Source organism: Pipistrellus kuhlii, unplaced genomic scaffold, assembly GCF_014108245.1.
Source record: "Pipistrellus kuhlii isolate mPipKuh1 unplaced genomic scaffold, mPipKuh1.p scaffold_m20_p_73, whole genome shotgun sequence".
Taxonomy (NCBI): Eukaryota; Metazoa; Chordata; class Mammalia; order Chiroptera; family Vespertilionidae; genus Pipistrellus; species Pipistrellus kuhlii.
This window is the reverse complement of record NW_023425577.1, coordinates 302,051-314,945: the sequence shown is the minus strand read 5'-3', so window position 1 is coordinate 314,945 and position 12,895 is coordinate 302,051. Positions and strand designations below refer to the sequence as shown.

General features: G+C 51.0%; 1 protein-coding gene across 17 annotated transcripts in view; it reads right to left on the bottom strand.

Moving 5' to 3' along the window:
• CACNA1A (calcium voltage-gated channel subunit alpha1 A) overlaps positions 1-12,895 on the bottom strand; it is a 316,764-nt gene that overhangs the window by 118,580 nt on the left and 185,289 nt on the right. For all 17 annotated transcript variants that reach the window (XM_045576057.1, XM_045576056.1, XM_045576055.1 and 14 more), the window contains 3 exons: positions 11,138-11,229; positions 8,622-8,774; positions 3,911-4,104 (listed from right to left, as the gene is read on the bottom strand). In XM_045576057.1, coding sequence (XP_045432013.1) covers positions 3,911-4,104; positions 8,622-8,774; positions 11,138-11,229 — 439 coding nt within the window. The remainder of the gene's footprint in view (positions 1-3,910; positions 4,105-8,621; positions 8,775-11,137; positions 11,230-12,895) is intronic.

Genomic DNA, 12,895 nt, shown 5'->3' with positions numbered 1-12,895 from the left:
CCGGTGCTTAGCACGCACTCGATACATACCCGTCAAACAAATTAATGGCCGAGTCCCAGTAAAATCCTTAAGTGCCTTCTGTGTTATGGTTTATTTCCCTCTGATTTATTATTTATTATTTTTTATTTATTTATTTTTAGCATGGTTCATTTAGGAAAAATATAGAGGATGTGAAAGGAAGAAAAGAAACACCTCAGCTCACGAGAACACCCACTACCACAGCACATAGAATAATAACGGGGTGGATTTGATGGTGAAAGGGATAAAGGCCCACCATAGCCACGAGGAAGGCTGCATGTCCCCGTTTATACCTGTTACAGGTCATGCAACGCCTGTGAAAAATGTCTGAGTCCTGCTGAAACCGGTGTGGCTCAGTGGATGGAGTTTCAGCCTGCGGAATGAAAGGCCCCAAGTTCGATTCCCGTCAGAGGCACGTGCCTTGGTTGCGGGCACATCCCCAGTGAGGGGTGTGCAGGAGGCAGCTGATTGATGTTTCTGACTCTATCCTTCTCCCTTCCTCTCTGTAAAAAAATTAATAATAATAATAATAATAATAATAATAATAAAAAATAATAAAAGTCTGAGTCCTCCTTTCCCCATTTATTTTCAAAACGGTCCCGGTTAGAATGACACATAGTGTCTCTTCCTATGCGGTATCTGGCACCATCTTTGGACTCACCAGCTCCCTCTTGCCCTCACTCACTCCCTTCCAGCCACATGGGCTGTCTTGCGGCTTCTTACAAATGCCAAGCTCACTGCTGCCCCAGGGCCTTTGCTCTGGCTGTCCTGTTGGCCTCAGTGTCTCTACGCTTACGGACATGCATGGCTCCTCCTCATCTGCTTCGGGACTTGTTAGAGGAGCTGCAACCTCTCACCCTGACGATCCACAACCCCTCTGCTGTTTTTGTTTTTCTCCTGAACTTGAATCATTTTCTGACACAGGAGTTGGCGAACTACAGCCACCTGTTTTGTCCGTGAAGGTTTCGTTGTCACACACCCAAGCCCATTCGTGATGCATTTTCTCTGTGGCGTGATAGTACGCTAAGGCAGAAGGTTGAGTAGTTGCAACAGAGATTGCATGGCCCACAGAGCCTGAACCGTTTAAGATGTTATTGGCCCTTTATAAAGAAAAATAAATATATATAAAAAGGTATCTCTTATCTTGTTGATTGCTGCTTCTCCCACTAAAATGTCAACTGCCCTCCAACAGGGATCAGCCTCCTCTGTTCACTGCACACCCTCGGTGCCTGCAGGAGTGCCGGCACACAGGATTCACTCACTCGTTGAATGAAAATGTCATTTTAGGCCCCCCAAATCTGATGCTTTGATATTGGCCAAAATGAACATCTATGAGTGAAAAAGGGCTTAAGTCAAGATCAGCTTCAACCATTAGCGATCATTTGTCAAGGGGCATGTGTTTATAATCACCAACTAAACTCCATTGTGTTGCCTTCTTAATTAACATTAATGGAGAAAGAAATAGTGAGAGAAACACAGGAAGTCACAGGGAGGCGGGAAATAGGAGGAGGAGGAGGAGGAGGAGGAGGAGGAAGAGGAGGAGGAGGAAGAGGAGGAGATACAGAGAGACAGACACACACAACTAAGATCTTGGTGTCTCTTATATTAAAAAAAAAATTATTGACTTCAGAGAGGAAATGAGATGGAAAAAGAGATAGAAACATCAACGATGAGAGAGAATCACTGATAGGCTGCTTCCTGCACGCCCCCAATTGGGTGTTGAGCCCACAACCTGGGCATGAGGCTTTGACCAGAACTGAACCCAGGACCTTCAGTCTGCAGGCCGATGCTCTACCCACTGAGCCAAACTGGCTAGGGCTCGGAGTCTCTTCTTATAAAGGCACTCATCTCATTACAAGGACCCGCCTAAACGGTCACCTCCTCTGAGGGTCTCCAGGCCCAGTGACAGAAGAAGTCACTTGTGAGAGTCCTTGAGTCTCAAGTGTTGGGGGGGGGGGAGGGAGAGGGGGGTCCTAAGGACTCCTGAGGATAGAATTCAAGGAGTCTGCAAATTTGAAGAGAACAAGGTGAATTCTTCACTTTCTAAATTTCCACAGGAGAGGGGCATTCTCTTCCATTATGAAGGGAGGCAGGTGTCTGGATGGTACATGATGCCTGTCCCCACCAGAAACCTCATAGTTTTCAGACATCGCACAAATCCTTTTGAGCTTAAAACTCTCATGAAACAATGGGATTTCTCCGAACCATCACCAGGTCCATTGGCGATGGGTTAATAAAGTCTAAAACTGCATCACAGATCTGTATTTATTTATATTTTCATTGATTTTAGAGAGAAGGGGAGATGGAGAGAGAGAGATAGAAACATCAGTGATGAGAGAGAGTCATTGATTGGCTGCCTCTTGCATGCCCCCAAACATGGGGGTCAATTGTGCAGCCTGGGCATGCGCCCTTGACTGGAATGGAACCTGGGACCCTTCAGTCCCCCAGACTGACACTCTATCCACTGAGCCAAACTGACTAGGGCTCACAAATAACAAATATTTTGGTAACAATTTCAATACATTTGGCTTTCTTTGTTATCCCATCTCTTTTAATTTATGCCTTTAAAGTCATCTGATGACAAAGTGATCTGTGGCTCGACAAGGTAAGGATCGCTGAGGTAAAACAATCAAGCATCACATCCTGCCTTTTAGAATGACCATCGTCCAAACGAGACAAGGGATGGTGAGGATGTGGAGGAAAGGAGCCTTCGTGCACTGCTGGTGGGGCTGTTATCCTCAAAAATTAAAAATAGAACTACCATATGATCCGGTAATTACAGTTCTGGATACTTCTTCAAAGGAAATGAAAACACTAAACTGAAGCGATATCATGTTCATTGCAGCATTATTCAAAAACAGTCAAGGCATGGAAGCAACCTAAGTACCCACCAATGAACGGACGGGTAAAGAAAACATCACTCACACACACACACACACACACACACACACACACACACCCCCCACAGTGAAATACTATTCAGCCATAAGAAAGAAGGAAATCCTGTAAGTTGTGACACTGTGGCTGACGCCTGTGGGCACTGTGCTGAGTGAAAGGCTAATACTATATGATCTCATTTATACTGGAGTCAAAAGAAACCCAACTCTTAGATAAAGAGATCAGATTTGTGGTTACCAAGAGGCAGGAGAGAAGGAGCTGGGTGAAGCTGGTCAGAGACACAAACTTCCAGACAAGATACACCGTACTCGTTGCAGGAAGAACCACCGTTTGGGTAACGATAGGAGGTGATGGGTGTTAACTGAACTCAGGGTGGTCGTCAGTTTACAATATATGTAAGCCCCAGTCATGCTGCATCAAACGATAATGTCAGATGTCAGTTATACCTCCGTAAAACTGAAAACCAAAGCCAAAACCCGAGGTGGGCTCCCTGCTCCCAGTCATCTGTCTTTTCTGTCCCAGACTTTAGTGAGAGTTTAAAGAAATGACTTCTCTACAAGTTAAACCAACAAATCTGCTCAAAGCAAGTTGCCATAAACCTCCAATTTGTAAAAAAAACAAAGAAAAAGAAAAAAAAATATCTGCGAAGCACAATGGGTGAAGCGCAATGAAGCAAGGTGAAGTGCCTGTATTAAAAAATCTAAAATTACATTTAAAGGCCTGCCCAGTGAAAAAGTATTCAACATCCGCATGCCCTCTGGCTTCCCATGTCCCAAGGGGCCTTCCTTAACGAAAGAGTTCTGAGGATGATCAACGCGCCCCCCCCCCACCCCCCCACCCCCCACCCGCCGCCTGCCTTCCATTCTCAAAGGCCTGAGCTTCAGAGAACATGTTGAGTTGTCCCTGGGCTGCCTCCCTGGCTCAGAGTCCCCCCATTGCAGCCTCAGGAGCTGGCTCATCCTGGGAGGGCCCCCCTCTGGCCCTCGTCACTCACGTTGTAGAGGAGGTCAGTCCACCCTTCCATGGTGATGCACTGGAAAACAGTCAGCACTGCGAACAGGATGTTGTCGAACTGAGTGATCCCATTGTTGGGCCCTTCCCAGTAGGGCTGGCATTTGGTCCCGTTGGGGCAGGTGCGGGCGGGCTCCTCGGTCCCACATGGAGCCGGAGACTCACCCTGAATGTCATCTGTGAAAGGGAAGGGGAGGAACGTCAGGAGGAGGAGCCTGGGAAGAAAGCGCTGAGAAGTAGGGGCCCAGGAAGGGGCAATGCTGCTGGGGGCGGGGGGGGGGGGGGGGGGTATTGGGACGAATTGATCAATTTTGTTAAAAACAAACCCAACACTTGCCTTCGTTGATCTATTCATTGTTTTCTATTTCATGAATTTATCCTCTAAAGCTTTATTACTTTTCCTACATTGTTTAGGTGAGTTAACTTCCTTTAAAGCTATACATTGCTCTTTAAGTGTAGCTTTAGCTGCACGCTGTTAATTCTGTCAAGTGTCATCATTGTTCAGGTAAAATATTTGGCAGTTTCCACTATTATTTCTTCTTTGACCCAGGGATAACCGAGAAGTATTTCTCTTTAAAAAAAAAAAAAACCACACAAAACTTGTCAGAGATATGTAAAATAGAGTAGTATAATGAACTCCCATGTACCTATCACCAATTTCAACATTTATCAACTCAGGGCTACTCTTGTTTTATCTATATCTCCTTCCCACACTTTGCCTGGTCACTAGAGTATTAAAATATATATATATATATATTATTTTATTATTATTATTATTATTATTATTTTTTATTGCTTTTTTTACAGAGAGGAAGGGAGAGGGATAGAGAGCTAGAAACACCGATGAGAGAGAAACATTGACCAGCTGTCTCCTGCACACTCCCTACTAGGGATGTGCCCACAACCAAGGTACATGCCCTTGACTGGAATTGAACCCGGGAACCTTCAATCTGCAGGCCGACGCTCTATCCACTGAGCCAAACCGGTTTCGGCACTAGAGTATTTTTAAAGAAAATCTCAGACATGCTGCTATTTCACCCACAAATAACTATGTCTCCTAATCTCCAGACACATTTAGAATGGTCTTTTTGTTACTGATTTCTAGCTTAATTGCATTGTGGCTAGTGGATATGTTCTGTATTATTCAGTCTTTTGAAATCTGTCAAGAAGTGCTCAATGGTCCCTAACAGTCAACTTTGGTAAATGTGCTGTGTGCATGGTGAGGTAGCTGGGTGCAGTGTTCTCCATACTCCATTAGGGCAAAGTTGTCCATCACATGGTGTTATCCTTCCATAGTCTGATTTTTTTTTTCTTGAGATGTGCTGCGCTCAGAGCTGTTCTGGGGGTGATGCGGGCCAGTACATACGGTACTTACTCTTAGGCACAGGAGCTAAGCTTTCTTCCTCCAAAGCAGGAGGCAGATTGTGAAAATGCCACACATAGAGAGACACGTGCAAACGGAGGAGCCTTTTGCTAGCAACCAAAGACAGCTTCTCGGCAAAGGGGGCTGGGGCTGACAGTCAGGTCTAAAGTCTGAGGGGCTGATCAGGCGGGAGGGATGCATGCGTGAACACACGGAGTCCGAGGAGCACACACCCCGGGCGTGTCCCCAGCGGACCAGAGCGGCAGACGTGAGAGGACCCTATTCAGTGAGTGACATTTCTGAGGGTTCTCAGAGAGTGACATTATACACTGAGAAAACCGACAGCTTAGTGTGTAAACTCAGGCTTCTCTCTGGGTGAAAACTCATCTCAGCACATGTGCGCCAGGCTGTGAACACAGGTCCAGCCTCCACTCAGCACAGGGACCTAAACCCTAAATCAGCAGGGAATGCAGGCACCTCACTGGCCTGTGAAGCCGAGTTAAACAGAAACGCGAAGTCATGCACACTGATGCCCACTGCTCTCAGAAGTGTCACTAGTTTAAAGGGCTGGAAACACCTTCCCATTCACCCTGGACCTGGTAGAGGGGCTGTGGTTTAAACATAAGGCTCAGGGTAAGACGAAAAAATTCATTGGCTCCTCTACAAAACTAAAGGCCCGGTGCATGAAAATTCTGGTAGTCCTCAGGGGTAGGAGGCAACCAGGCGAATGCGAAACCCCCATCACACCTCTGCTGCTGCCACTGCCGGCAGTGCAAGCCTCAGCCGGCCCTGGTTACCTGAGCATATTCCCTCCTTATTGGCTGTGGGCACCGCCATCTTTGTGAGGGCATGCCGGTCAATTAGCATATTCTGTTTTTATTGGACAGGATGAGAACCCCTGCTTGTTGGGAAGGTTGCCCCTGCTGGGAATCTTCTGCCTTCACCCTGTGCCCAAGTCTGGCTCTATTCCTGCAAATGTTACCCCACTGAACACTGATCTTCCCTCTCCTCAGGGCTACGGTTGCTCTCGCATGTGCATAGCGTGGGGATAACATCTTGCATTCATTACTCATTTTCATTACTATGAATTGGTTGCAAAAGAGGGCACTTGTCTCCTTAAACTATTTTGGAAGCTGCTGGAAAGCGGGTAGAATCCACTTTTATCTCCGTGTTTCTGTGAGCATTTAGCACGGTGCTGGGCGCCCGGGAACCAGGCTCCTGATGACAATGAAATGCAACTGAGCCGAAACCAGTTTGGCTCAGTGGATAGAGCGTCGATATGCGGACTGAAGGGTCCCAGGTTCGATTCCAGTCAAGAGCATGTATCTTGGTTGTGGGCACATCCCCAGTGTGGGGTGTGCAGGAGGCAGCTGATCGATGTTTCTCTCATCATCGATGTTTCTAACTCTCTATCCCTCTCTCTTCCTCTCTGTAAAAAATCAATAAAATATATTTAAAAAAGAAGAAAAAAAGAAAAGAAATGCAACAGAAAACTTGTCTATCTTTAGCGGCTCTGCCCAGTGGCGTCCTTGATCCTGCTTCCCCCCTAACTCCCTGCCTCCTGTTGTGAAACACTCGGAGCGCTGCTTCTGGAAAAGCAACCGTCCAGAGCCTGAGGAATTTGGTTAAAAATATATTTTAAATTTAACCTGCTGCCTGGGTGTCTGTGTATATCTGTCTCTTACTCACACGCCTTAGAATTGTCATCGTGAGCTCCTCAGTCATCTTCCTAAACAGAGGCCTCCCACCTCTGGCGGCCCCACCCACGCCTGTCCCCTCAGAACCCCTCTCAGACCCAAGCCTGTCCCATGTCTTCTTGGCTGGAAAGAAAAAAATTAAAAAAGCCAACAAATTGACCAAACCTAGGACCCAGATGTCCTGGTTTCTCTGCTCCTGGCTGCTTTTTCCAGGGGGCCCTGCCCTGTATCGCTCCCCGAATTCCCGCCTGGTGGTGTGGCCAGGCGCAGAAATAGCTCTGCCTCAATTAGCACCTTCTTCATCGGGGAAAGAAATAATTAGGACATCCCATATTGAGCGAACTTCACGAGCTCAGGAGAAAAGGAGACAAGAAGAGCAAGAAGAAAAAAAAAAAAAAAAAAAAAGGGAAAAAAGCTTCTCAAATAAACCTTTCCTACAGGGGAGGAGCTGAGCCGCTTGGGAGGGAGAGGGTCACGGCAGAGCAGGTGGGGCGGGGGAAGGCTCTCCAGGGCAGAATCTTCTCCTAGCACGTCCTGCCGACAACCTCTCTCCTTGGACAGAACAGACGGTGGGGCCTCTTTCAGCTCCACCGTCCACTCTGTCCATTCCTTCAATTCACGGAGTCCCAGACCTAGGACTAGCACTGCCATCCAGCCCGTTGGCGCCGAGACAGCCAATGGACCAAATCCTGAAACACGGGCTTCCCTCCTTATGCGATTCCAGTCGGTAGAAGGGGATTTAACTGCAAATGTATCTGGAAGCTATTGGGTCCCTGAGTGTGTGGATAGTGGGGACACTGCCCCGCCACGTTGCTGACTCCGAGCCGAGTTCTGGGGGTGCCTCCTGGATTTTCTCCTGCCAGCCCCACATCCATACGACCTACCCCAGCCTGGGGCTGACACTGACACCGCGTGGAAAGGCGAGGGGCCAGGCCCCTGTTCTGCCTGGCCAGGGCCGGGACTCCCCGTCGGAAAGCTTGAGGCACAGGGAGAAGCCATCCCCGTTCTCCTTTTCCTCAGGTCACTACGCAGAAAACCTTCAGACCCCTGGCCAGGGGGCCCTTCCTCTATCTGCTCTGGGACTCGGTGTGGGCTCTGGGCACTGCCAGGGAATCTGGCAGAGGTCGTCGGCACCCTGTCCGTATCCTGCTGTCTCCTGGCCTGCCTGCTGTCACCTGAAAACACCTTCATGCCCACCAGAAGCCGTCCTCACCAGGGATGGGCAGAAGTCAGTGAGCAAGTGCCCAGCTCCCTCGCTCCTCAGGGGCACGGCTGTCTCCTCGAGGTGCCCCCTGGGGCCGAGCCCCGGCTGCCCACAGTGGTAGTCTGCTTGATGACACCCCTTTCTGAGCTTCTTCCCTCCCCTGTCTGACTTCCACACGCCCCCAATGGCACTTCCAGGGACCACTTCCCAAATAAACTACTTACGCCTGGGACAGCTTCTGGGGAACCCCAAAGCAAGGCCCCAGCAACAACAGGATCTGGGGTGCTGCTATGCTCCGTCTTGCCTGCAGTGCATTTGGGAGCTTCCCGGAGACGCGAACCCTGCAGAGCCCGCCCGGGAGCTTGTCCCCAGGGGAGGAAAAGACACGGGAGCGAGGTTGGGAGGGAAATAGCATGATGTCCGGACCTACCTGTCCCCTCTTCAAAGCAGGTGGTATGAAATTTCCCCATATAAAATTCTAACCCTATGATTGCAAAAATAAGGATTGCAAAAAATAGGAGAAGGCCGATCTGCAGCAAGGGGATCATCGCCTTCATGATGGACTTCAGGACGACTTGTAAACCTGGGGAGACAGAGAGAGATGCCCCGTGGCTGTGAGCAGTTACCCAGAAGCCCTCCTTGGCGCCCCCCCCCCCCCCCCCAGGCTTCCGAGGGAACCCAGAGCCCACGGAGGCTGGGGGTGGTTGATAGTGAAGACAGGACACACAGAGGCTGCTCCTTAGTATAACAGGAACACCCCCCACCCCTTAATTTTTAAAAGCACTTGTTTTAAAACACTTAAAAAAGTACTTGACATACGCTGTGTCGTCTGATGAACCTTCGGGCTAAAAGGAGTGGGAATCCACTGCTTTCTGGGCCACGGCCCCAGGTGCTGGGGGGCTCTCACCCAGAGCGGGGTGCCTTTTACTAAAATTCCCCCCTCCAACAAGGGCACCTTTTCCTAATTCAGGCCAAGGCACCGCATTGGCAGGTTGCCGCTCGGCACGGGCAAGCGATGGGCGTCCCGGTTCCAACCCAGAGAAACCAGACGTGATTCCACTGGCCTCCGGCACCGGCCCACCACGAGGTCCCCGTTTTTGCAGAGGTGGAAGCAAGGCCGGAGAGCTGTCGTGGTTTCACCCAAGCGCACGAGAAACAACAGAGCCGGGATCCGAACCCGGTGTGAGTGAGGGCAGAGCCTAGGCCTGTAACCACTGGGCTCTCCGCTAGGAACGTCTGTGGTGAAGACGAGGATCCGACATACAACCCGGGACGTGCTTCTCAATGAGAGAACGTTGCCCGGCCCAGACCAGCCCCTCCTGCCAGGAGGAGACCTTATGTGAGAGGGGCACTGTCTGAGATGGCCCCCGGGACTCTGATGCTCCACTTGGGGGCCCAATGGAAGGCGATGCTAATGAAGGCAGCATGGCTGGGCCAAGCCACAACCCCTCTGCTGTGGGTGCACCCGCCCTGCGGCTGCGGTGAGCACTGGCTGCTAAGGGCTTCCTGCCCCCTCCTCGCCATAGAGTTGCCTTGGTTATAAAGAGATGCCTCACCTGGGAGACTGTTGTTGCCCCATCTCCCACCCCAGGAACTGAGCAGAGGGTACAAAAGGCCAGCCTCCTTGCCCCACATGGGAGGACAACCCTGGTGCTCTTCACCCCCCACTCCCTCCCCCCCCCCCCCCCCCTCAGATAACTCCTCCCCTCATAAAGAAGGGCAGCTGAACACCCAAGTCTGCTTGGAGAGGACCAGACAGCCCTGGTCACCTACTTGCTGGCAACGTGACCTGGAACAAGTCAAACAGCCACTCGGAACCTCGTTTCTTCACCTGTCAGTGGGCATCACGACAGTACGTCCCTCCCACAATCCAGTGCGAGAGGGGATACCTAGCCAAGTACCTGACATGCCGGACTCCTGTTAGTTCTAGCTTAAGGGTGGCTCTTAATTTAAAAGGTTGCAGGCACCTGCTGGGACCCTGCAGACGCCTGACCAGAAGGGCCTTCTTTCTACCAAAAGACCCTGCCGGTGGTCAGCTGGGAAATCCTGCTCTTTACATCCCGATGGCAATGAACCTGAAGAGCGACACCCATGAAAATGGTGGCAGCGACAGAACCCACATCACAGGCTCGCGATGAGGGGGTAAATGGGTTTTACAATGGCAAATACTTAGAGCAGTGCCTGGCAGATAATAATAACCGAGGCAGTGGGACAGGAAAAGGCCAGCTCAGTGTTTGTTTGGTTTTATTTTTGCAGCCGAGCATAATCCTGACCCTGAATACTGCAGCCACCGCCAGAGGCTGGAGGAGAAGCGTCCTCAGAGAACGAGGAAGCCGTGTAGAACGGGAATGGACTTTGGGACTCATCACCAAAAAGCTGCAAGAACTCAGGCGAGAAGTTTAACCTTTCTGCGTCTCAGCCTTTTCATCTGTAAAACGGGTTTATGGGGGGATGACAATACTGAACTAAAGTAATGCATAGAAAGCTCTTTTGTGCAATGCCTGTAACGGTGACGGCCACCAGGGTCCCTGCCCAGGCACGTGGCCACGCTTGCCAACTCCTCGCTCTGCCACAGGGCAGCCACGGCACCGTGATCCAATCACTCAGCCACCCTGAGCCTGTCTCCCCATCTGCGAGACGGAGATGTCAGCGCTGGCAGCTTCACCAGGTTGTGAGCGCTGAATGGGACGGCGTGTGGCTCTCAGCGCGGCTCCTGAGAACCAGCAGGCATTTCATACATGGGGGCTGTGGGGATGGACAAGGGTCCTGCCCTGCTTTCAGGAGCTCCCCCAGACTTGAAGCCAGGCTCCCGAGGGTTCCCCAAAGCGGAGGCTGCCCCGGCACAGGGTAGGGGGGCAGTCGGGGGCCCCTCCTGAGAGGTGGAGCGGACACTGACGACGCCGGGGCCCTGAGCGGACCCCTTGCCAGGATCGGAAACTCACGCACTTGGGATTCCAGACACCAGCTTGAGCGGCCGCAGCACTCGAACTGCCCTCAGTGTCCGAAGGTCAAACTCTGTCCCAACGGTCGCCAAGATGCTGGAAGAAAGAGACCAGAATGGAAGACAGAGGGTGGGTGTCAGGGTCAGGGGCAGGCAGACGGGCGGGGTGCTTGGGGCTGGACGTTGTCAGTTATTGGCTGGGTGGCCGCAGGCAGAGGACGCTCCATTGCTGGGCCTCAGTTCTGTCACCTGTAAAAACAGTGTTCATGTTACCTGCTTCACGGGATAGCAGGCGATGTATGACCCCAAACGGCTGGACGGCTGATGAAAATAAATGCTGGAGGAGGAGGAATGGAATGGAATGTGGTGGTGGTGGGGGGGTGACCAATACATTTCACAACCACGATCAGAATGGACTGAGGGGAGCCTGGGGCCCGAGGGGAGGGGGGGGGAGACTGGGAGAGTGGCAGAGCCTTCAGGGGCTTGGTGCTCTTTACCATCTGGCAGGGAAGTAGTTCAGTGTTAATAGTCCAGAGGACACAGGTTCAAGTCCTAGTCCTGCCACTTCCCAGCTGGGGGACCTTGAGCATGTCGCTTTCCTGCTCCATGCCTCAGTTTCCCCCTTCGCAGAATGCGATGACAACTGTGCCCGAGAGTACAGTGCTCAGCACCGCACTCCAAACAGCAGCACACCGCAAAGGGCTGTGAGGATTAAATGAACTGATAGTTGCCAAGTGGTTGGCACAGTGCCCGGCACATAGGAAGCTCCTCGTGAAGACGTGGAAGAATGGACAAACCAGGAAGGGATGTGGCCCTGATGGTGTGGGCCAGCTGGCACTGGCTCTAGAAAGCAGCTGTAGACCCCAAGTCTCAGGTCAGACGGAGTTGCTCTTGCAAATACCGGTAAGACACGCCTTCTGCAGACCCCTACCTCACCTGGAAAGACCCCCACCCACTAAGACCCCCTGTGTAAAAGTGTTACTGGAGAGAAAAGGGGGTCCCACAGCTTCCCCTCCTGAGGCTTCCTGGGGAATCTCCTGTCCTGTCTCCAGAATGAGCCCGTTCCCAAGGTAAGTGATGGGCAATGAGCTACCGCGGAGCCACTCAGCAGAACAGGCTGTCACCATCACTCCACTGAAAACCAGTGGAGGGCGGCTAAGCAAGTCATTTGAAGGCGTCATCAAGTCTTTGCCAGGGGTCTGGACCTCACCACTTTGGCCTGTAAAAGCCAGTATCTGTATGTCTTTGTCAGAGGGCTTCCTCCTAAACGGAGACAGGCCCCTATGGGAGCAGCCCGCAACCAGAGGCTGCTGGGAGTAGATGGATCAATTCCCAGGCTTCCTCACCTCTTATTCCAAATGGCTCTATGATGTGTCCCTAAGAGGGACTGATCCCAGCTGCCCATCACACGTCCTGGGGTCACCTCCCAGACGAACTACTTGCACCTAAGTCCTTGTTTCAGGGTCTATTCTGGGGCACCCGAAACTAAGGCAGGGGCTGTTCTCAACATTTTGTCAAGACTACTCTTAGAGCAGAGAGGGCACTTTAGATTGGACGGACCTATTTTTCAACCATCAACAAACATGCATCTGAGTATGTCCTATGTGCCAGGCAGTGCAAATACACAAGACTCTCCCTGCCCCATAGAGCTGGAACAGAAGAAAAATGTTTAACAAAAAAATGAACACAATGAATAAACCCACCACTGGTATGAGGCATTCTTAGAGAGATCCAGAAGACAACAGCTCTGACAGCACACAGAA